Genomic DNA, 24,297 nt, shown 5'->3' on the forward strand with positions numbered 1-24,297 from the left:
GGTAGGGGAGTATGGGGGGGGGGAGGGAGTATAGGGAACTTTCGGGATAGCATTTGAAATGTAAATAAAGAAAATAAAAAAAAAGAAAATAATAAAAAAGTAACCTCTGTTATAAATAAATAAATAAAAAGTTCCTGACAAAATGAAATGAAGCTTCATTTATTAAAACTTGCCAAACAAAAGGCTTCATAAATTGATTATTCAATCCAATATTTAATAAATGTTATTGAATCATAAGAAAAATACCAATTTAAATACTTTCCTTTAGAATTTACCGGATTATAATTATAGTATATTTTGCTAGAGTCATTTTTTTCTTTAGCTAGTCATTTTATGAAAAGCCATCTACAAAAATAGAATACAGGAGAACAGAGGGAAAGCAGGCTTTACTCTGCATAGTATCAATGCTGTGGCAGCAATAAACAATGAGGCTTTATCCACACACACAGTGATCAAAAAAGCAACGTACATAACATGCTCATAGAGAATTCCACTCTTTTGCTTGCTTTTTGTTTGTTTGTCTGGTTTTGTTTGTTTGTTTTTTTAACTTAATTTTCCAAAGAGGATTTTTTGCATCAATAATTTATATAATATTGTGCAACTATTTCCTATTTTGACCTGTGATACAGGTTTTTAAAAGATGCCAAGTTTACTATGTCCAGTTTTCTGAGGAACCACCAGACTGATTTCCAGAGTGGTTGTACAAGCTTGCAATCCCACCAGCAATGGAGGAGTGTTCCTATCCAGTAATACCTCTTCTGGGCATATACCCAGAAGATCTTTCAACTGGTAATAAGGACACATGTTCTACTATGTTCATAGCAGCCTTATTTATAATAGCCAGAAGCTGGAAAGAACCCAGATGTCTCTCAATAGAGGAATGGATACAGAAACTGTGGTACATTTACAGAATGGAGTACTACTCAGCTATTAACAACAATGAATTCATGAAATTCTTGAGCAAATGGATGTATCTGGAGGATATCATCCTTAGTGAGGTAACCCGATCACAAAAGAAGTCACTAGATATGTACTCACTGATAAGTGGATATTAGTCCAGAAACTTAGAATTCCCAAGATACATTTTGCAAAACACAGGAAAACCAAGAAGGAAAACCATCGCGTGGCTACTTCATTTCTCCTTAGAATAAGGAACAAAATACCCATAAAAGGATATAGATACAGAGACAAAATTTAAAGTTAATATGAAAGGATGGACTATCCAGAGACTACCCCACCCGGGGATCCATCCCATCATCAGCCACCAAACCAAGATGCCAGCAAGATTCTGCTGAAGGGACCCTGATATAGTGGTCTCTTGTGAGGCTATGCCAGTGCTTGGCAAACACAGAAGTGGATGCTCATAGTCAGCTATTGGATGGAACACAGGGTCCCCAGTGGAGGAGCTAGGGAAAGTACCCAAGGAGCTGAAGGGGGCTGCAACCCTATAGGTGGAACAACAATATGAACTAACAAGTGCCCCCTGAGCTCGTGTCTCTAGCTGCATATGTAGCAGAAGATGGCCTAGTTAGTAGTCCCTCATTAGGAAGAGAGGCCCCTTGGTCTTGCAAACTTTATATGACCCAGCACAGGGAAATGCCAGGGCCAAGAAGTGGGAGTTGGTTGGTAGGGGAGCAGGGGTTTGGGGGACAGTATAGGGAACTTTTGGGATAGCATTTGAAATGCAAATAAAGAAAATATCTAAGAAAAAATGCCAAGTTTATAAAACTGAAATGACCCTTTATAACTCTGCATGTTTTTATTTCAATAAGTAACTGATATTTTTTTTTTGTTAAATGACTTAAAATATCAATCTACATCACCATCCTATCACAATACCTGGTATACAATATGTACCCAAGCATTTTTTGGATAGGCACTGGAAGTTACTAGTTAAATTCCAGTACATTGGCCCTAAATGGTCTATTAAATATTTCCTTGTGACATTACCTTGATATGATATTCACTTTGAGTTCATTATATGCATTAGTTCTAATGCAAATCAACTGGTACTGAGTTCCTCTTAATTAAGAAGGAACAAGGTCTGACCATGAATAAAGGATGTAGCTGGACAATTTGAGTGGGCATGGGGGAAGGAAAAAACCCAGGTTAAGTCATTAAAAGGCAGAAGAATTATTCCATAAACCACTTCTTAATGGCACCGCTCCTCCTAACCCACTCAGATATAATACTCAGGTTACTACCACTGACACTGCCTCCCCTGTGGGATTATCCCTGGTTCACTCAAACAATAAAGTTATTTCATCCTCTGTATTCCACACAGACAAGGTAATAACCACAGGAAAAGGGATTGGGATCCACACATAGTGAAGCATACCTCTAACTTCAACTACTTTGGAAGTAAAACAGGACAATAACAAAATTTGGGGCCAGAATGGAAAACTAAGTGAGATCATAAATAAAAATAAAGTAAAAATGGGTTGGTATGTTAATTAAAATGCTTATTAACATGGGTACAAGCTCTACTATCATAAAAGAAAAAGGGGAAGAGAAAAGTGGTAGAAAGAAAGGAAGGAAGCAAAAGAAAGTGAGGGGGCAGGAAAGCAGAAGGGAGAATACACCATGGATGGTTGATCATTGTTATCAACTTGACAGGATTTAGAATCCCCATGGAAACTACTTCTGCATGTGGCTGTACATGTCTCTAGAGAAGTTTATTTAAGACAGGACCTGCCCTGAATGGGGAGCTGCTCCAGTGTATAGGCTAGAGTCAATGACTGACTTTACAATGGACTAGAGCTGACCACCAGTACTCATCTCTGCTGTGTGCATGTGGGTACAACGGGACCATTGCCTCCTGCTTTGCCTCACATGATTTACCTACCATGTTTGTTTTGGCTTATAACTCTAGTTTCTGTTCACTTAACATAAAACTACCCAGAACGAGAGCAAACACGTTAATGTATATCTCTACAAAGAAGACATGAATAAGTGGCCGGCAAGAAATTTGGAAGATTTAAAAAACAAATCATTAAGGAAAGGCAAATAAAAAATCAGAGGTACAAATTCATATACATTTGAGTAGCTACAATCAAATAATAGTATTGACCAGGATGTAAAAAATACAGAACTTTCATATAAAATGGTTTGGCAGCTGTCCAAAACCATTGGGCACTTTCCTATAAAATATATTACTCAGCAATTTCAATCAAGAAAACTAAAAACATACATTCATACAAAAACTTGCACAAAAATGCAGCGGCATTACTCAAAGTAACCAAAAAGTAGAATCAACTGATAATTATATATAAGGAAACATGTAAGAGATATCCATCCAATAGAATGCTATTCAGGTATACGAAGGGACGACATATCACAAATGCTACAATATGAATGAATGCTGGAAATACAGTACCAGGTGAAATAACATTGTATGTTGTACAGACCTAAGGATATGCTCAAAGAGCCAAATCCACAAAGACAGAAAATAAGTACATTAATATTTGCCTGAGAATGAAGGGGGGGGCAGCTGGAGATTATGTGTTTCTTCTCACGGTGATGAGTGTTGCACAAAGTTTGTTAGATTCCCACTGAGAATTATAACAACACTGCAAATATAAAAAGAATATATTGGATTATATATTTCTAATTAAGTAAAATCATGAATTTTGTTTAGTTTTCAGTATAACAAGAAAAAGGGTGAATTCATTAGTGAATGCAGGAGTTGTGCATATGGCTCTGTTCGTAGACTAGCTGTCACAGATGCATAAAGCCCTAGATTTAATCCCAGTATCATGTAAATGGAAAATGCTGACACATACCTATAACTCTAGCACTGCAAATGCAAAAGCAAGAAGGTCAAGATGTCAAGTCCATCCTTGGCTACAGAGACTTTATGCTCAGTTTGAGATACTTGAGAACCCATTTTTAAATGGATGCAATGAGTACTTCCTTTGTATTCCTAAATGAAGCTATATTTTTCATTATTATTTCTTCTGTGTGTGTGTGTGTGTGTGTGTGTGTGTGTGTGAGAGAGAGAGAGAGAGAGAGAGAGAGAGAGAGAGAGAGAGAGAGAGACTGACTGAGAATGGGTGAGCACATGCTAGAAGTACAGCATACATGGAACACATGTGGAGGTCTGTAATCAACTAACTTTGTGTCTTGAATTCTCCCCTGGCAACTTTACATGGGTTCTGAGGTTCAAATTTAGGTAGCCAGGCTTGACCACTAAGCATCTTTAGCAGCTGAGTAATTTTACCAGTTCCAAATCTGTTTGTCTTTAGGAGTGTTTTTCAGGGAATATCTTTTGACTTTATGATATACTGAACTTGTATAATTACTGAAGCAATAATACATAAAATCACTACCAAGTTAAGTTTTGGCCTTCCAATTGTCCATGACATTCATCATTAGAGGTGGGGATGAATCTGACACTCCATATTATAATCCAATCAGCTGGTAGTCACACAGGTGCTTGTGGTAAAACTATGTGATGTAAACTTATCTAGCATATACAATAACATAGAAGCATATGGTGCTGCTGATGTCCAGTACTACCATTATCATTACCATCACACTCCTTATTGTTCGTGGTGGATAACATATTGATAAGGATGGTAAGAAAGCAAAGAAAGCAGAGGTGAATCCTGAGTACTTACTATATGATAAGCATTTCATCACTTTAATTTGCATAATCCCAGCAGCAGCTATGACCATGCCTAATCTATAAATACCAGAGGCTCATAAGATCAAAACTCTCTTCCAAAGAGATGTGTGATTCAAATTCACAAAACAAATTCTTTGAAAGAAACAGTACTTGTCTATTTATGTATATGTACTTTTATTACAAAATATTCATCTAGGGGTAAAAAAAACAAGAATTCAAGTAGTAGGAGAAAAGCTAATGACTATGTCATTTCTGAAAGAGTATCGATTAGCTGTGCTGTGGTTTTAATGTACTGATCCCATCTATAAAAGCAGAAACTTACAATCTAGTATCTGTTATTAAAAACTAATTAGAAGATTTGATCAACTGTAGCATACATGTCATATAATTATAGAAACTGCATATACAATCCTGCAAGAAGATATAACATTCAAATTGTCCTAAAATATACACAGCCTCCCCCACAACAAATGGCTCAGACTATGGGAAAACGTGACTATTACTCAGTGTCTTCTCATGCCAGCAATTAGGATTTCATCCTGATTCCAGAAGCTTTGAATTCTATTTGCTTGTTTCTATAGAGGCGATAGGGCGGATATGCTCTGAGATCACCTCAAAAAGGTTGAAGAATGCTACTTAAGTCTGGGTGATAATGAGAGTCTGAAGAATGCTGTCAGACTCAGGTCCAAACCTTCAGGGCATCCCTTAAAGGCAATGGTCCCCTCAGCCCAGGGCTAGAAATCACAGGCAGGAGCAGCAAATCACATTTGACCATTGTGGAAACTCAAGTCTACTGAGACATATAACAGACACACCCATCTAACAGGAAGCATGAAGTCAGGTGCTCTGTCTTACTGCTGTTTTAATTAGAAGACCCGTGCACTTCCAAACAAGAACAGAATAACTGTTCATCCTGAGATTCCTTAAACAAAAATGAGTTCCAAAATTTTGAGTCACATTTGAAACAAACTTTATTTAAATACTAACCACGTGGCCTCTGGTCAGGTCATTGTCTGAAACCACAGTGAGTGGTGATGGGCCATGTATTGTAGGGGCTTTTTAAGAGCCAAATCAAAAGGCCACCATGTTTCCCATTAATTTCAAAGAGCTACAACTCCCAGAATTCCATGAAGTTCCTGGTCCTTGAGCAGGTGGGGCTTACAGGTTGACTTAGGCTCTAATATAGTCCTGAGGTTAATTAAAAATCTTCATGAAGGGCTGGTGAGATGGCTCAGCAGGTAAGAGCACCCGACTGCTCTTCCGAAGGTCCTGAATTCAAATCCCAGCAACCACATGGTGGCTCACAACCATCCGTAACTAGATCTGGCGCCCTCTTCTGGAGTGTCTGAAGATAGCTACAGTGTACTTACATATAGTAAATAAATAAATCTTTAAAAAAAAAAATCTTCATGAATACCCCATACAGTAGGAAGAAGAGCACTGCTTTTCCCTCAACTTCTTTCTAAAGACTCTTTACTAGACAAAAATGTAGTAATGTGTGATTAACAGGAGAGAAACCATGTCTGTTACTTGAACCCTAACCAAACACCTTGGGTTAGTGAAGTCATGGGTCATAGAAAAGAGCCTATAATGCCACTATAACTATAAACTAACATAATTCATAACTACATTCTAAATGTATATCCACAGATAAGTATAGTTCTCATGCCTCATAAAGAAACTTCTCTTTGCAACAGATGGAGACCATTACAGAAAACCACAAACAATAAAAATGTAGAGGAAAAAGAGATTATGCGGTATCCAGTAACAACTAATAAATCTTCCACACATTTCTTGCACTTAATGTTCAATCATTAAGGAAGGGGAAGGCAAAGAGATTGTAAGAGCCAGAGGAACTGAGCAGGTTATACTTATGTATTTAAGTATATGTGTATGGTGGCAATTAAAGAAAAAGAGGCCATGAGAAAGAGAAAAGGGGGTGCAGAGGAGGGGTTGCAGGAGAAAAGAAAAGGGGCAAGTGATGTAATAACAAAATTTCAAAAACTTATAAATTAAGACTTAATGGACTATATATTTTTTAGAGTTTTCAACATCATGGGTTCAAATGTGATTTCTACTTTTTCAATGGTATAAATAAGAATGACATCACCAGACAGGCATAGTGGTGTGTGCCACTGTATCAGCAACTGGAACAATAACAACAAAAAAGGCAGATCTCTGTAAGTTCAAGACTACTCTGGCCTACAGAGAGTTGGCAGTCAGCCAGGGATATAGTGAGCTCTTCTCAGGAAGAGAAGAATCAAGTTGCTGAAGCCCTAAGAGTCACTAAAGAGGGCATATGACAGCAATAGATACAATGCCCACCATATACCATCAACTCACTTCTTCAACATGTCCAGCATGCTAAAGAGTTGGCCTATTGAGTCTCGTACTTTCCTGTCACTTGGCTCACACCAAACCATGGCAGGTAACCATGATAATTTTCTGCTTGACTATTTCCCTACTGGCCTGGGGTGTAGATATTCCTAGATGTTATTGTAACCAGACCTTGGTATACAATGTTTGAAACAAGACTGAGGTGTAATGAGTGGATAAAATGATAGGGAGTAGGGTGTCAGACAAACATGGGTTTGCTTTCCGTGCATTTTCAGATGATTAGACTTGAACTAGAAGAGTTTGTTTTTTTTTTTTTAACCATATACATTTCAAACAATTCTTCATTATAATTGAATACTTTTGTTATTCCTGTTTAACAATTCTTCTGTAGGCTCAAGAGTCTATAGAAATCTCTGTATTTTTTCTTTTTTTTTTTTCTCAAAACAAGTGCCCCCTTTATGAAAAGCATTGTTTTCTCATATAATACACCCTAATTCCAGTTCCCCTCCCACTACTCTTCCCACTCCTTCCTATCCCCTCTACCATGCAGGTCCATTCTCTCTCTTTCTCTCATTACAAAAGGACAACCTTGTAAGAGATACCAACCAAGCCTTACAAAATAAACTATAACAAGACTTTTAAGTCATCACATCGTAACGAATGTGGAACGATTTTCAGGCAGAAACAGTACCTCATCAAACATCACAATATTCACACAGGTGAAAAACCCTATGAGTGCAATAAGTGTGGGAAAGCCTTTTCTCGCATTACATCGCTCATTGTCCATACGTGAGAATTCACACAGGTGACAAACCCTATGAATGTAAAATCCGTGGGAAAGCCTTCTGTCAGAGTTCATCTCTTACCGTGCATATGAGGAGCCACACGGGTGAGAAACCCTATGGCTGCAATGAATGTGGGAAGGCCTTTTCCCAGTTCTCAACTCTTGCTTTACACATGAGAATCCACACTGGGGAAAAGCCTTATCAGTGCAGTGAGTGTGGGAAGGCTTTCAGCCAGAAGTCCCATCACATTAGACACCAGAGAATCCACATTCATTAAAACTCTTTGAATGCCTTAGATGTACAAACACTTGAGCAGAGTGTATGGTTAGTAATGTATCAAAGGATTTGTCTTACACTAAAGTTACACAAATGTAGGAGATGCTTCTATAGTGACTCAAACCTTAAAATACAAAGGTACTTATATCATAGCATTATATACTTCCCAGACTCCCACAAGAAACATTATTAATATTCTAATTTTAGGAGTCGAGTGATTCCAATCAGAATGGTCTTCTAAAGCATATCAACTATATTGAGATAATATGAGCAATATAAAGGTTTGAAATTAAGAGGCAAAAATATTTTTGATATACACTTTGGTATATAGATAATTTGTAGAAATTGTTTTTCAGAGAAGGTGTTTTGGGACAGATCTCCCTATGTACATAGCCTAGGGTGACGTTAAACTCCCTATGTAGCCCAAGCTGGCCTCAAGTTCCTTCTGATCCACTTACCCAGCAGCCTAGCGCTGCAGTTCCAGACATCACCAGGCCAACCCAAGGTCTTTGTCGTTAAGATTGTCTAAACTTGAGGTCAGAACAGAATATTGAATCTAGAAACATGAATGAAATCACAGAGGATTGGTAATTGTTTATGGCAGTATCCCAAGACAATGGGAAAATCGTGGATGACTGAAAAAAATAATCTCAGGATAATTGACTCTGTGTGGGAAAATAATAGGCCTCTGATATCATCATTGATTTAGAAATTACAGTGTCTCTGCACAGGGCAAAGCTTTGCATAAGAATTTTATAGGGTAGTTTCTGAGACCTTGAAGTAGGAAACAAATTATAGATTCTGGAATCCTCAGCTATTTCTCTGGAGCATTTATACTTATTCAAAGAGCTGGTATGCTTATGTAGGGAGTAATGTACCAGTTAATCTCTTCATCACAGCGTGAATTATAGTAGCAAAAAAATGGGTGCAGTTGCTTACAAAGTAGATGAAGAAAATGTAATGGTCATGCTGTAGAATATGCTAGCAGCTAAGCACAACAGATGAACCTATGTGTTGACAGCAAAAGAAAAAAAAATCATCAGAGTGAAGAATTGAAGTGGTAGATATGTTGTGATTCCTGTGTAAATTTGAATAAAACCAACTTACCAACTCTGATACTAAGCATCGCTTATGGGAAACTCTTCTCTAAAACTAGAGTTGGGAGTATATGTGTTCAGTTCCCAAAACATAGTTATTGCTGCTATAGTAACAGTGGAGTTCCTTGGGAGCAAAGTTTTCACAAAGCAGGGTAATTCAATGCTTCTTCAGCTTTATAGTATTTATAGTTAAATATCTACTTTCCAAATAGAGCACTTCCAAATAAATGTAACAGATTGATACTTGGTTCTACATTGTAGCAACAAATAATCTTTGTTATCTTGCTTAGGTAGATATGGATGAGATGTACATGAGATGCATATTATCACAACGGTCCCATTATGCGTGTGTACATCCCAAGGCCCCTCACGGATATCTGAAGCCTTGGATAGTATTAACTCTATATCAGGTTTTCCTATGTACATACATCTCTAGGTTGATGTTTATAAGCACCACAAGAGTCTTCACTTAAAAGAATTAAAGCTTCACTTTCACATCAGTATTCTTGGGCTTTGGAGCCATTGTTAATAATAAATGTTGCTGGGTAGTTTCTGACCATTGATTGGACTCAGACTAATAAAATGTGGAAAATTTCAGTCCTGAAAAAAAAAAAAGTCATCACATCGACACTGAATGAGGAAAACCAGCAGAAGGAAAAGAGCCCAAAAGAAAGCACATTCCGACCCACTTGTTCACGCATTCAGGAGTCCCATAAAAATACTATACTGGAAGTTGTAACTCATGCACAGAGGAGCTAGTATAGACTCAGGTCGGCTGGTGCTTGCTACTGTACAAACCTCTACTCCAAAATGCATCAAAGACCTCAACATAAAACCAGATACACTGAACCTGAGAGAAAATGGGAAATAGCGCTGAACGCACTGGAATTTGAAATAACTTTCTGAACAAAGTACCAATAGCACAAACACTAAGATCAACAATTAATAAGTAGGACCTCATGATATTGAAAGCTTCTGTAAGGCAAGGAACACCATCAATCAGACAAAGTGGCAGCTGAAAAAATGGGAAGAGATTTTTTGCCAATTCCACATCTGATAATAAAGGAATAATACCCAAAATATATAAAGAACTCAAAAAACTAGATATCAAGAAGACAAATAATCCAATTAAAATGCGGTCCAGATCTAAACAGAATTCTCAACTTGAGTAAAAAGGCTATAAGGGGGAAAAATTAAAAGTACCAGTGAAATGACTCCTAATGGTATTCTGATATTCACTATACTCATACTATACTATACTCAAGTGCTATACTCAAGCACTATACTCAAGTGCTTCCTTCAGACAATATTAGACAAGCTTCCTCCTACAACAGATGGGTTTGCAGAGACCCACTGCCAGACACTGCACAAACAGAGAGACCTTGGAACACAACACTCTAAATGGGATGCCTTCATCAAATCCCTCCCCTCAGAGCTCAGGAAACCCCCATGGAAGAGAAAACAGACAGAGTGTAGATGAAGGAAAGGACACCAGGACAACCAGACCCTCTAAATCATCTGAGCAAAGCTCACATGAATTCACAGAAATCTTTGCATTTTGTATGTATGTCTTCTCTATGCTCCTTAGTTAATTTAAATCACATATCACTTTTTAATTTTCTTTAATCCTTATGATTCATGGGTCCTTACTAAGGCCTGCTCTAGCTGCTATATATGCATTAATTCACTGAATCCTCACAACAATCCTATAAAATGTCAGATATTAAGTACATTTTACAAGCAAGGGAACTGAGATAGAGAGTCATTCAGGGTCACAAATGTTAAGAGTTTAAAATATGAACTCCATTTCTCACTCCATCATGAGTGTGTTCTTGTCAAAGGAAGCCACTAGCACTTTTCCCATAGCTTGACCTCCTACTGAGGCTACATGGATGCAACATAATTCTCTGTGAATGTGGACCTAATTGCTATTCTAAACTGTCCTCTTGGTCCTAGACTCCACAAGGAAGTTGGTCTGTGGATGATCTACAATTATCAATCTTGCTCAACTTCATCTAAATATAGTTCAGGACTTTTAAAAAATATTTGCTCCACAACATTTACTATCAAACGATTCCCAAATCATGTTTATTCTTAGATTATATTATTATAAAAACAACAAACCATAAAATGCTTGTCCCACACTGTAAACACACATCTTTCTATCTACTAGAAAAGTACACACTAAGAAAGTAAAGGCGGATCAATGGCAGAGTTTTTGCCTTATATATGCAGAGCTCTGGGTTTAATTCCTACCTGCTCTGGGTTTAATTTCTACCTACACCTAGAGAGAAACTAAAAGTACACTACCGTAGCCTCATTTTCTCAAACAATGACATCACAAAACAAAGCTGCTTTGAGAGCTATCATTTTGAAGGCTATGGAGCAACAAGAGGTAAGCGTAAGGTAAGACAGCTGACACAGAGGAGCTTCTGCTTCAATTACAATGTTTTCACAAAACACATCTAAAAGGAATGGCATCCCTCAGAGGAACACCTCTAAACAGAATCTGTGCCTTTAAATTCTAATTTTACAGAATTAAATGACAGGGCACTTTTTCTTAAAAGCCAAGTCTTTAGAAAATTTCCTTCATACTTCATCTCCCCTGTACAATCTATGGTTTCTGAAACCTTCTATAAAGAAATTCTGTTCAAACTGAATTGTTTGATTAGTCGACCTTAGAAATCTCATTGTTCCCTTAATAGAGAGGAAAATTTAACCAAAGGACCAAAATAAGAGACTAACAGCTGTTGAATCTTGATGAACAAGCACCAAGCATGTAGCACTTCTCATGAAAACCCTCTGGGTGTTTATGATCTTCTCGCTGAGTGGTGGAAAGCTCAGATGTGTTGACCACCAAAGCACATAAATACACTCTTGGCTACAAGAACTTACTGTCTCATTTCTACTCCTAGCATAGAAAAATAAGGCAGACATTTTTAGAACTTTGTCATTATTCATCTTTCTATTCTCCCTAGCAATGATGTAGAGATGATGATGAAATTAAATATACTATTGTACTCCTGTCAGAAAAGTGCTATGATCTGAAAACCTGCTAAAGCCATATGACCAGAGTTGCACACTGCTATACTGTAATGTTTCTACAAAAATGGTTTTGACAAAGTGTACTTATAATTGGAATAGCATTAAAATTGTTATATTTATAAATGAAATGTGAAAATTTATTAATTTTATGATTTTAATTATACAATGCTAGTCAGTGTCAAGTAGCAACTAATAAATATTTATCATTCTAAAAATAAGCCATAAATATTATGTATATTTTTAATAAAATATTCTATAACAGATTTCAAATACTGTCACATTACATGCAGCAAGCAAGATACAAGCAGCATTAAGCAAGGTAGGCATCTACCCAGTATCACTTCTCTCTTCTTCACTAAAAGTCAAACTAGGGACATTTAATCCCAGAGAGAGGGTCCATTGGTTAAGAGCAGCAGACTACTCCTCCAAAAGACCAGGGATCCACACAGAGTAGCTCACAAATGCTGTAACTCCAACTCCAGAGATGTGACATTCAGCCTATAACAGTATCTGAACTCATATGCACATACCCACATACAGGTATGTACATGTACACACAATTAAAAATAATAATAAACCAAATCATTTAAAAAGATTAGTAGTCTTTATGTAGGTGATATCATATAGTTTATTGGCATATATGTAAAATGACTAATGTTCCATTTGTTTTTGTTTAAAAAAAAAAGCCAACCACACAAAGATCATGATTACACTAACACTTGCTGTGACCTGAAACTGAGGTCTTAATGGGCTTCTGCTGTGATGGCTACAGACTGCATTATGGTTCAGAGGCAACCTGAACTTGTGGAATCTGCACACTCAGGGTGAAATAATTGTAATTCTCATGGTTCTACTCTCAAAATAAACTTTGGCAGTTCTCACGTGTTAGAATAAGTGAATTAACCCTTATTTAACCCTCATAAAAACGGTCAAGTGTCTTAAGAATACAGTGTTGAAAGGCACCACATATTTTAAAGAAATAAGCCGCTGATCTGTTCCTTCAAGAAAAATTGCTGTTATGGAAACTAATAATGAAGCAAATACATTGTAAAGAAGATCCTAAAGAAGTCTATTTTGAAACATTTGGTAGTATAAACATCACTATATGACTTGATTGCTGGAAACTATTTGTATGTGTGCATTATTATAAAACATCTTGGGCTAGGGAGGAGATTCACTAGGTGCTTATTACACGAGCATGAGAGCTTCAGTGTTGATTTCCAGTGTCCATGTAAAAGGCCAATCATGACCCAGTGTCCCTGTGATCCCAAGACTCGGGGATGGAGGCTGGTAGGGTCTAGGAGACTTTCCAGGGTAGCAAGAAAAATTGGCAAGCTCCATGTCTGGTGTCTTACTATTGCTGTGATGAAACACCATGACCAAGAAGCAAGATGGGGAAGAAAGGGTTTATCTGGCTTAAACTACGGTACCTATTCATCATCAAAGGAAGTCAGGACTGGAACTCAAACAGGGCAGGAATTTGGCAGGAGAAGCTGATTAAGAGCCAATGGAGGAGCAAATGCTTACTATCTTGCTCTTCATGACTTGCTCAACCTACTTCCTTATAAAACCGAAGACCTCGGGATGGCACTATCTAGACTGGGCTACTGGCTTGCCAGATCTAATGGAAGCTTTTCCTCAACTGAGACTTCCTCCTATCTGATGACTCTAACATGTGTCAAGTTGGCATAAAACTAGCCAGTGCAGTGAAGACCCTGTCTCAGAAAATAAAAGGCGGAGAGCAATAGAAAGGCTCCTGATTACGGTTTCAGACTTCTGCACAGCACACAGGAAAACACTTTCCTGAATTAACAGCCCTCCCCAACAATCACAAAATTTCTTACACTGCCATACTCAGTAACCTAAATGGTGTCCACTTAAAACTTGTATAGAGAGTTACAGAGATTGTGAAATAAATTGATAAAAGATGCATCAAGAGTGCTTTATTCATAAGAGTGCTTAGAGGGGATGGAGAGATGGTTCAGTGGTTAAGAGCACTGGCTGCTCTTCCAGAGGACCTGGGTTCAATTCCCAGCACCAACCTAGCAGCTCACAACTGTCTCTTACTCCAGTTCCAGGAAATGCAACATCCTCATTCAGATATACATGCAAAAGAAATAACAATGCACAGAAAAAAATCATTAAAAAAAAAAGAACACTTAAAAAGAGTGGAAATGCAGATGAATGGTAGACACATGAAATGGGTGCTTGCATTTTACCCAGACATCTCTAAGAGAAAGAGACAGAGAGAGGAGATGGTAGAGGGGGAAGGGGGAAACAGGGTGGGGAAAGAGGGGGAGGGGAGGGGGGAGGGGAGAGGAGGGGAGGGGGAAGGAGAGAGGGGGAACCAGGGAGAGGGAGAGAGAAACAAAGCACAAGAAAAATAATTTCCTAGCCTAAATTCAGCAGAATACTTGGCAGTAAGGACTGAAAACACATCTACTCTTCTACTTTCTATAGGTCTTTTTCAGATATAGTAAAATGATATTTTATTTTTTTAAAATTGATTTAGAAATAAATTTCAAATTTCTGCTTTATAATATGCAAAAAAAATAAATCATGGCCCATATCGATAATTCTCCATACAGAAGCACATTCAAAAAAATAGAGCGGGGAAATCTACATCTATAGAATGTAGGTCAGGAAAGGGGGAGGGAGGGAGCTCTCAGATGCTCCTAACAGATACGGTGTTTATGTGGGGAGTGATAGAAGTGATCCTGAAGTCTTCCTGGCCACCATGAAGCCATTCTTAATATCCCCTCCATTAAGCATTAGGACAATCTAATACAATACACTGGAATTTGCCCAGAACCTGGGAGAAGGAAAAGACTGGAACATTGAGGCAAACCAGGGAGTAAACTCCCAGGAAATCTCCCAGGAAGAGATTACATACTGTTCCACCACCTTGTCCCAACACTATGCATGAGCCAGGAGCTGAGAGAATGGTGTCACTTGATAGACAGCTTAGTTTACATAGCTTCTCTGTTTGAACCCAAATGCCATGTGAGGCCCCTGAAGATGGACTCTGAAGGTCAGTGGACTTCTCTGTTCCTGGCCCAGCATACTCATACTGGTCTCTCTTTTTCTCTGCTCCCCACTATTACAGTTTCTTTAATTGGCCAGTTAAAGATGAGCCACTGAGCCTAAGTTTTTAGGGATGTGAGGGCCCAGGCTTTGATCCCAACAACCTCAGAAATATTCTGAAATTATAGAGTACTGAAATTTAAACATAGTGAATATAATAAAACATGGTAAATATAATAACAGCTACTGAATTGTTTATCTTAAATGACAAATTTTATGTTATATGACAGCTATCTCAGTAGAATAATTATAAAGTTAAACACATATTTAGTATTGAATGCTACTTTGTAGTATATTTAAAAGTAAGTATTTTCATTTTTATCCTTTATAACAAGTCTAAATTTCTGCATCTTATGAATTATCCATAATATCTTAGTATGGTAGCACTTATGCATAGTAAAAAAGGTATACATATATTAGAAATTTATTCTCATAAAAACTTTCATTGATCATACATGTACATATATACTATATACAGTGACATGGTACTAGATCATATTCACATATAAGTAGCACGTTGTGTCTTCTGATGACTGTTCATGGGGCAGTAGGTGCTACTACGCCCTTTCTTCTACCAAGATTTCAAACTTTGAGGAGGATATAAGATAATGTACCACAATATTATTTAAAACTTCCTGTGATAAAATGGTGAATTCTTTTTACAGCTTTCAGGAAGACTTCTAGATCAAGACACTGAGTAGCAAAAAACAATTATTATTGAATATGATGTGTGAAAGGTATTTGGAAGCAGAGAAACTTCATTTCCCAGGTTGCCTTTCTCCTGTCATTCTGGCTGTGAGTTACTTTCAGCCAGTGAAGAATGGAGAAAGGGGATGGCCACATGATTTCTCTCCAGCAGGAAAGAGTTTTACAAGAGTTCCAGCAGGAAAGGTAAAGCTTTGCCCTAGGCATGTCATTCTCAACTAGTTGCCTACGTATTGTGGGATGATCTTTTTCTTGTGTTGTGTTGTAGTTTCATTTTGTTTTTGTTTTTTCCACTATCAGAAACAGTAGCTTCCTAGTCTCTGGATCAGCTGGTGATAAGCTAAAACCTTTATCACCACTTTGCTCTTTCAGTTCTACTAATGTTCAAGTAACTTAGATCCTTCTTTAAACAGACTTTGAAATGCTAATTTTCCTAACCATGCCCTGTTTGACATACGCATCATTTGTCAGCTTGTCTCATGGTTTCTGTTCTGTGTTTAATGTTATATTTCAAAAGAAAGAGAAGCAGGGACTGGTGGAGCATGCCTTTAATCCCAGCACTTGTGAGGCAGAGGTAGGTGGATCTGTGTGAGTTCGAAGCCAACCTGGTTTACAAAGCGAGTTCCAGGACAGCCAAACCTGTTACGAAAAGAACCCTGTCCCCAAAAACCAGATGGGAAAGGAGAGATAGATAGGGAGGGAGATACTGAGTTGGCCAAACTTAAGACAAAGGCTACATTATTCCATTTTGCTAAGATGTATAAGACTTATTTCATCAGCTACTAATTGAGGGTAACCATCGTACTAACTTATATACACCTTAAACTTATGCATTCTACATAGGCTGCCACCCTCAGGTCACACCTCAAGTTATACTTTAAACCACAAGTCTGGCCACTTGGGCAGATGGGAGATTTATACAACAAAGATACTGCACATCCCATGTTTATCTTGCTCACTTGACAGAATTATGCTTTTCCTGATAAAATGACAAGGGACACTGTCTTAGGGTTTTATTGCTGTGAAGATACCATGATCACAGCAACTATTATAAAGAAAAACATTTAATTGGGGCTGGCTTACAGTTTCAGAGGCTTAGTCCATTGTCATCCCAGCAGGAAACATGGCAGTATGCAGACAGACATGGTGCTGGAGAAAGAACTGAGAGGTCTACATCTGGATCTGCAGGCAGCAGAAGGAGACTGGGACATACTGGCTACAATTGAGTTTATGAGACCTCAAAGTCCACCCCCAGTGACACACTTCCCCAAAAAAGGCCACACCTACTCCAACAAGGCCACACATGCAAATAGTGCCAGTTCCTATGGGCCAAGAACTCACTTACATGAGTCCATCAGGGCCATTCCTATTCAAACCAACACAGACTTGAGACAAGGATTTAATGATGAATGTCACCCTGCACTGTCCCCATGAGCTGCACAATAGAGACATGTAGTATGATATGGGGATGGGCTAGTTGTATGTCAGGGCAGTCTCTTTTGTTAACTGTCAAAGGAATGGAGGCCAACTGGAAGTCAATCATGGTGAACAAACATCAACAGAAACTTTCTCGACAAGCCTAAACTTCAGTTATGATACAACATTTTCTTGCTTTCAGCTTCTACAAGCTCTGTTAGTAAACTATATCTTATAAGCATATTGGAGGCAATGCTCCTTTAGCTAACATCAACTTTGTGTAACTTAATGTTTCCTAAGAAAGTTTATTAGCAAATCCTTCATAGCATCAATTTTATTACTTCAAGTTTTTTCTACATCAGAATTTTACAATGAAACCAAGTATGAAGTACTCAAAACTATTATAGGCACTATTTACCACAATCTAGCAAGTGTTTCGAATCAAATCAAATACTGACACCATGCCACTAATAGATTTTTTTTTTTAAGTTCAAGACACTAATAGCTTAGTAGAGCTTTCAAAAAAGAATTTGATGTTTCTTCACGAAAATGTTATTAGAATTTCCTACCTTTGTGATAAGGATTCGATATTTATCTAGCATTGCCTGGTTGTCATGGCATCCTGCTAATAGCTGCCATACTTCTGCCCTTAGTGCCTCAGGAACACCACTCTTTACCAAGGTGAATAGTCCTTTTGGTCGGCCACCAAGGTTATTGTGCCTGAGAAAAGAAGAAAATAAACCATTCACAATCCATGTCCTGAACTGCTGTTGCTATGGAAGTAATATTTATTAGTTAATTTGTAAAAGTATAAGCCTAGCCTGTGAAGGCTCCATGCCCCAGTGAAGGGGAACAGGTGGGTGGGGAGGCGGGAGTGGGAGCACCCTCACAGAAGTAGGGGGAGGGACGATGGGAGAGGGAGGTTTTAGAGGGGGAACCAGGAAACGGGATAACATCTGAAATGTAAATAAATAAAATATCCAATGAAAAAAAAGTATAAGCCTGGATGAAAAGAAAATTGACTGGGAGCACTGGGAGCGCTGAGAGCACTAACTGAAAGTAGTGCTTAAGCCATAGTGACATGTTTAACTATTTTCTCTATTCCATCCTATATTGAACCACGTTATTCCATCATCAGGGAAAGTTTTTTCCGCCATGTCATTTATATTTTTCAATTTCCATATGATGATTATGTATTAAAATATGTATTTGGCTTTTGTTTATATCCAACATAAAAAAAGAACCATTTAAGTCCCTTCAGATGGTTGTATAGCAACTTAAGTATGTTGCCAGAGAATGACTGGAGATGCTGAAAGTGAATCATCAGCCTTTCACACCTTGACAGTATCCACTTCTTTATGGTCAGACTGAACTGAGCAAATGAAAATGTTAAGTCCTACATTATCGGAATGAAATATGCAAACCTCAGTTTCTTGCAGTCCCTACATCCTGACCCAAGTACTGTCTGGGAAGCTACCTGTCTTGTCCACCTAATTTGGAACATTCTGTTTCCATGTGAACGTGAGCACAAAGGACCATCTAGATTTAAAATAGCCAAGGTGAACCTTATGGGAAGAGAGTTCCTTGTTGTTCAGATTTGTCTTGCTGGCCTATCTGAACTACTAGTACTCCCTAAAGTGATGCCATACTCTTTCCTAAAAACACCAAAACAACTGCATCTTGCTGAAGTGACAGCTTATGCTTATCAGTCTTATCATTTTCTCAAGGGCTGTTTATAATCAGAGAAAAGGCAAGCATCTGTTCTCTAAAGCCAATAATCACATAGTAGCTATGCTATAACCATCAACAGCCATCTGGTCAAGAAATTGAATTACAGTTCCAGCCTCATGAATATGCCTCACCTCTTTCCTGACACAGAGCTATCTATGGTCGAGGCCTTCTTGCTCTGACATTTCTCATGTCTTGCTCACTATGTCATAGAGCTGACCCTGATGTAATCACCCAAATCCAAAGCCTGATAATGTATCCCAATTTGAACTAGCACGCCAGGCTCTAATTTCAAGTTTTAAAACTGAAAAGTCATGGAATCCATATGTCTGTTTTACATAATTGGTATCCCACATACTTCTCCAAATTGCACACCCTTCTATCACCAGCCCAGACCGAAGTTTTGGCATCTTCCTCTGAAAATATGTTCAAAGGCTTTTTGTTTCTAACATATTGTCCTAATCTAGATATCTCTGGAGAAAATCATAATGTCCTGAACATATACAAAAAGTTAAAGCAAACTTATCACATCAGGATTTTGTGCAACTCATTAGATTTATGGCCATTCCACTTTGATTCAACTAAACACTTATGAGGAGGGGATTGGGAGAGATAGAAAATTAAAACTGGTAAAACTGATGAGTTCAGATCAAAATGAAGTAGAAAGACTTAGTACATAAAAAATTTAACATTATTGAAGATATGCTGCTAAGAGAAAAAACTGGGATTTAAAATAGATACACACTACTTTTTACCTGCTTTTTTTAAAAAAAAAATGTTTATTTAGTTTATGTAGATGAGTACACTGTAGTTATCTTCAGACACACCAGAAGAGGGCATTGGATCTCATTACAGATGGTTGTGAGCCATCATGTGGTTACTGGGATTTGAATTCAGGACCTTGGGAAGAGTAGTCAGTGCTCTTAACTGCTGAGCCATCTCTCCAGTCCCCTTTTACATGCTTTTAAACACATGAATTTGGAACATATATAGTTTGTATATATGCACTTAATATATTAGAAAGTACTTTAATTTTGATAATTTTAAAAATTATTTCACTAATGCTAAAATCTTTTATAGATGTTAATATAAATATTTATACTAATATAAATATATTAATATATTTAACAACTATTATTTATATAAACATAATATACATAATAAAAATTAGTTTTAATTCTTTGAAGTGTCTATATATTTACATAAGATCTAATTTTAGTTAACTTAAGCTAACAGGTTTAATGTCTTCCACAAAATATGACACATAGAAAAGTACTAACCAGTCTTGAAAAATAATAATTGAATAAACTATATGATGCCTGGAACTTTCTTGACACTCTGTTTTTATTATCCAACAGAGCCTGAGACTACTTAAAAACAGTATGCCAGAAGAACTCAGATAGTTTATAAAACCATGTTTTTTTATAATTCAATGTTAAGTATCTGAATATACTTTGGATCAGAAAAACATATGGTTTGAAGGTAGCTAAATTTATGGATTCCCTAGGTAAAAGACTAAGCTAATTAAAGGCAACCATGTGAGTACAAAAAGGTTTAAGTACACTTACATTTGCTTTAAGTTGAAGGAAAATACTATGAAGTATGAGTCATATAATGTATAAAGTTACAGAAGAGGGATTCAATGTCATTAAATATAGTACATGCTTCATGTTAGTAAAGCATTATCTATAATAACTCAGATAAATACCTGCAGATAAAGACTGCAGATAAACCCTATGATGTTTCTGAGCTCACCCGCACCTATGTTGTGTCACAAGTGCTGCATTGCTCACTCTATACTGCATACCCCACACCCCCTTTTCAATTCAGTTTAGCAAGACCTCTCTCTCCCTTGCTTAAAGTTTCTCACGCAAGTAATCCATGGCATCTGCCCATGGCACTGACTTCAGTAGGTATTCTCTCTCTTTTTAAATTAACCTGGATCCCTGAAATCTCAGACACTGGACCACCAACCAGGCAGCATACACAAGCTGATATGAGGCCCCCAAAACATATGCAGCAGAGGACTGCGAGGTCCTGGCTCAGTCAGAGAAGATGCACCTAACCCTCAAAAGACTGGAGGTCCCAGGGAGTGGAGAAGTCAGGTGGGATGGGAGGTAGGGGGTAGGGACATCCTCAAGTAGACATAGAGGTATATATGGAATGTGGAACAGTCAGAGGGTGGACCAGGTGGGGGATAAAAATCTGGAATGTTAAAAAAAAAAGATTAAGTAAAAATGTTTTTAAAAAGGATATATATAGGCTATGGTTAGAATATTTTTATAAATCAAAAATAGTTTGAAACATGCTTTCATTATTCTTTTTTATATCCACTATCTACACCTGAATTTAAATGCTGCCACTGTCCAAATGAATTGTTACAGCAGTTTCGTGAAAAAATATCCAATTTTGACATAACGTTGAAGAATGACATCTTAAAAATAAATTTGTGCCCTCATATTTAAAAAAAAAAAAAAGAAAGAAAGAAAGATCAAGTGACCATGGATGTGTGGGTTCTTTTCTGGGCCTTCAGTTTTATTTCACTGATCTTTCTCCTGTCTCTGTACCAATACCAGGCAGTTTTATCATTATTGCTCTGTAATACAGCTTGAGGTCAGGGATGGTGATTCCCCTAGGAGTTCTTTTATTACTGAGAATATTTTTCCCAATCCTGGGTTTTTGTTATTTGCACATTGCTTTTTCTAACTCTATGAAGATCTGAGTTGGAATTTGGATGGGGATTGCACTGACTCTGTAGATTGCTTTCAGCAAGATGGCCATTTTTATTATATTAATCTGGCCAATCAATCCATGAGCATGGGAGATCTTCGATTTCTCTCTTCATAGACTTGAAGTCCTTGTCATACAGTCCTTTCACTTGCTTGGTTAGAGTCACACCAAGGTATGTAATATTATTTGTGACTATTGTGAAGTGTGTCATTTTCCTAATTTCCTTCTCGGCCTGTTTATCCTTTAAGTAGAGGAAGGCTACTGATTTGTTTGAGTTAATTTTATATCCAACCACTCTGCTGCCTGATATAGCTGTCTGCTGAGAAGCTCTGCCAAAGCCTGACATATAGAAATGCAGAAGCTTGCAGCCAACCACTGAGCTAATCACAGGGTCCCCAATGGAAGAATTAGAGAAAGAACTTAAGGAGGTGAAGGGCTTTGCAACCCCATAGGGAGAATAACAATATCAACCAACCAGAGCTCCCAGGGTCTAGACCACCAACCAAGGAGTACATATGCAGGGACCCATGGCTCCAGCCATATATGTAGCAGAGGATGGCCTTGTCGGGAATCAATGGGAGAAAAGGCTCTTGGTCCTGTTAAAGCTCAATGCTCCAGTGTAGGGGAATGAGAGGGCAGGGAGGCAGGAATGGGTGGATGGGTAGGTGGGGGTACACCCTCATAGAAGCAGGAGGGGGATGGGATAGAGGGTTTCGGGGGGGGCAGGAATTGAGAAAGGAAATAACAACTTAATTGTAAATAAATAAAATATCCAATAAAAAAAGAAAGAAAAATTAACTTTTGATTTTAGCATATGGGTTATGAGATATCATGGAGTGTTTACAAACAAAGTTTTTAATAAATAATCCTTTCTCGACCTCCCAATTCTGCTTCCCCCTTTGATTCCCCCAGGTCTTTCTTTCCTTATGTCCTTTTTTTAAAAAAAATATTAATCATTCCATTCATTTACATCTCAAGGTATTTTCAATCCTTTCAGGGTTGACCACTCATATACTGGATCCTTTACTGCTTTCTTAAGGATCAAGGATAAAGCCTAGTTCTTATCCATCCCTCAAACGCCATCAATGATTGCTTCTCCACTCTTGTCACCAGTGAGCTTATTCTTTTACTGTCTTGTTTGTAGGCATTATTACCTTTGCAATGTCTTTCAGGGACATCAACAGCACCCTAAAATCAACAATGGCCCAATCTGAACTGTCTTCTCTCAAAATCTGATTGTTTTCCAAGATTACCTCAACTCCAGGGATTACCACCCTAATCTATCCAGAATAAAACTCTAGTTGTTACCATTGGCATCACTCGTCACCTGAATTCATTTCTGGCACATCATCACATCTAAAAGATCTTATTTGCTCAGCTTCTGGCACACTTATGATATTTACACTCTACTGACACTAATTTTATTACCTTTACACTCTGAAAGAGCCTCCTAACATACAAGCATCCTTTATAATATGTTTCTAGCTTTATAGGCAGAATGAAAGAAATAAGCTTGATTAAATAATCTGTTAGATCAGAATCTGTATAATGATTTACTGGGGATTTTGAAAGTTGAAGTCATACCAATAGTCATATATGCATATGGATATACATATCTATTGAGGTTAATAGTCAACAATCCCAATAAACATGTTTACTATGTTAAATAATTTAATTCAGTCAACATTCTACTTCTACCTGATTCTACATATAAGCATTTGTTTTGAAAAGTTTAGTGAAAATCATTTGTTCTCTGCCATTAAAAATCTAGACATTATCTTACAGGCTAATATTTTTAGAAAACTGGATAACTTATACTATCATGTATTAACAGCTTTACTTTGCTGGGTTTCACAGAATGAAACTGCATTAAAACTCTCTATATTACCTACTTACTTAAATTTAAGTCATTATTCAGGTGAGAATATATATTTCTATTTTAATTTGCTTTTGAGTTTTTCTGAGGCTTTCCCCCTCAATTAGAAAAGTGGAACATTATATTAATGGTAAAAGAGAAAAAGCTTTGTTTGTTTATACTTAGTGATTTTCAATCCTCCAAGTTTCCACCAGCTTTTATCTCGCATTGCTGACAGTGTGTGGGAGATCAGTTAGGTTAAGAACACACGTTTTACCAATTCTGGTGACGTACACTGGAATCCAGAACTCAGGAAGCTAGGGCAGGAGAGTCAAAACCTCAAGTATAGTCTAGGAAACACTAAGACCTAGTCTTGAAAAATGAAAATAAAAAATAAAAAACAAGGGAAGGAAAGCCAGAGAGTGGGGAAAGAGAAAGAGAAGGGTTTCCAAAAACATAAACCATAGAACTCTATTCAAAGGGTATTAAAACTTCCAAAAATTGCCGAGCATGGTGGCGCACGCCTTTAATCCCAGCACTCGGGAGGCAGAGGCAGGCGGATTTCTGAGTTCGAGGCCAGCCTGATCTACAAAGTGAGTTCCAGGACAGCCA

The 24,297-nt window shown here is 37.6% G+C and overlaps 1 protein-coding gene across 2 annotated transcripts in view; it reads right to left on the reverse strand.

Annotated features, from left to right (window-relative positions):
• Rabgap1l (RAB GTPase activating protein 1 like) overlaps positions 1 to 24,297 on the reverse strand; it is a 548,268-nt gene that overhangs the window by 377,702 nt on the left and 146,269 nt on the right. For both annotated transcript variants that reach the window (XM_021197282.2, XM_021197283.1), the window contains exon 13: positions 17,942 to 18,092. In XM_021197282.2, coding sequence (XP_021052941.1) covers positions 17,942 to 18,092 — 151 coding nt within the window. The remainder of the gene's footprint in view (positions 1 to 17,941; positions 18,093 to 24,297) is intronic.

Source organism: Mus pahari, chromosome 5 (assembly GCF_900095145.1).
Source record: "Mus pahari chromosome 5, PAHARI_EIJ_v1.1, whole genome shotgun sequence".
NCBI lineage: Eukaryota > Metazoa > Chordata > Mammalia > Rodentia > Muridae > Mus > Mus pahari.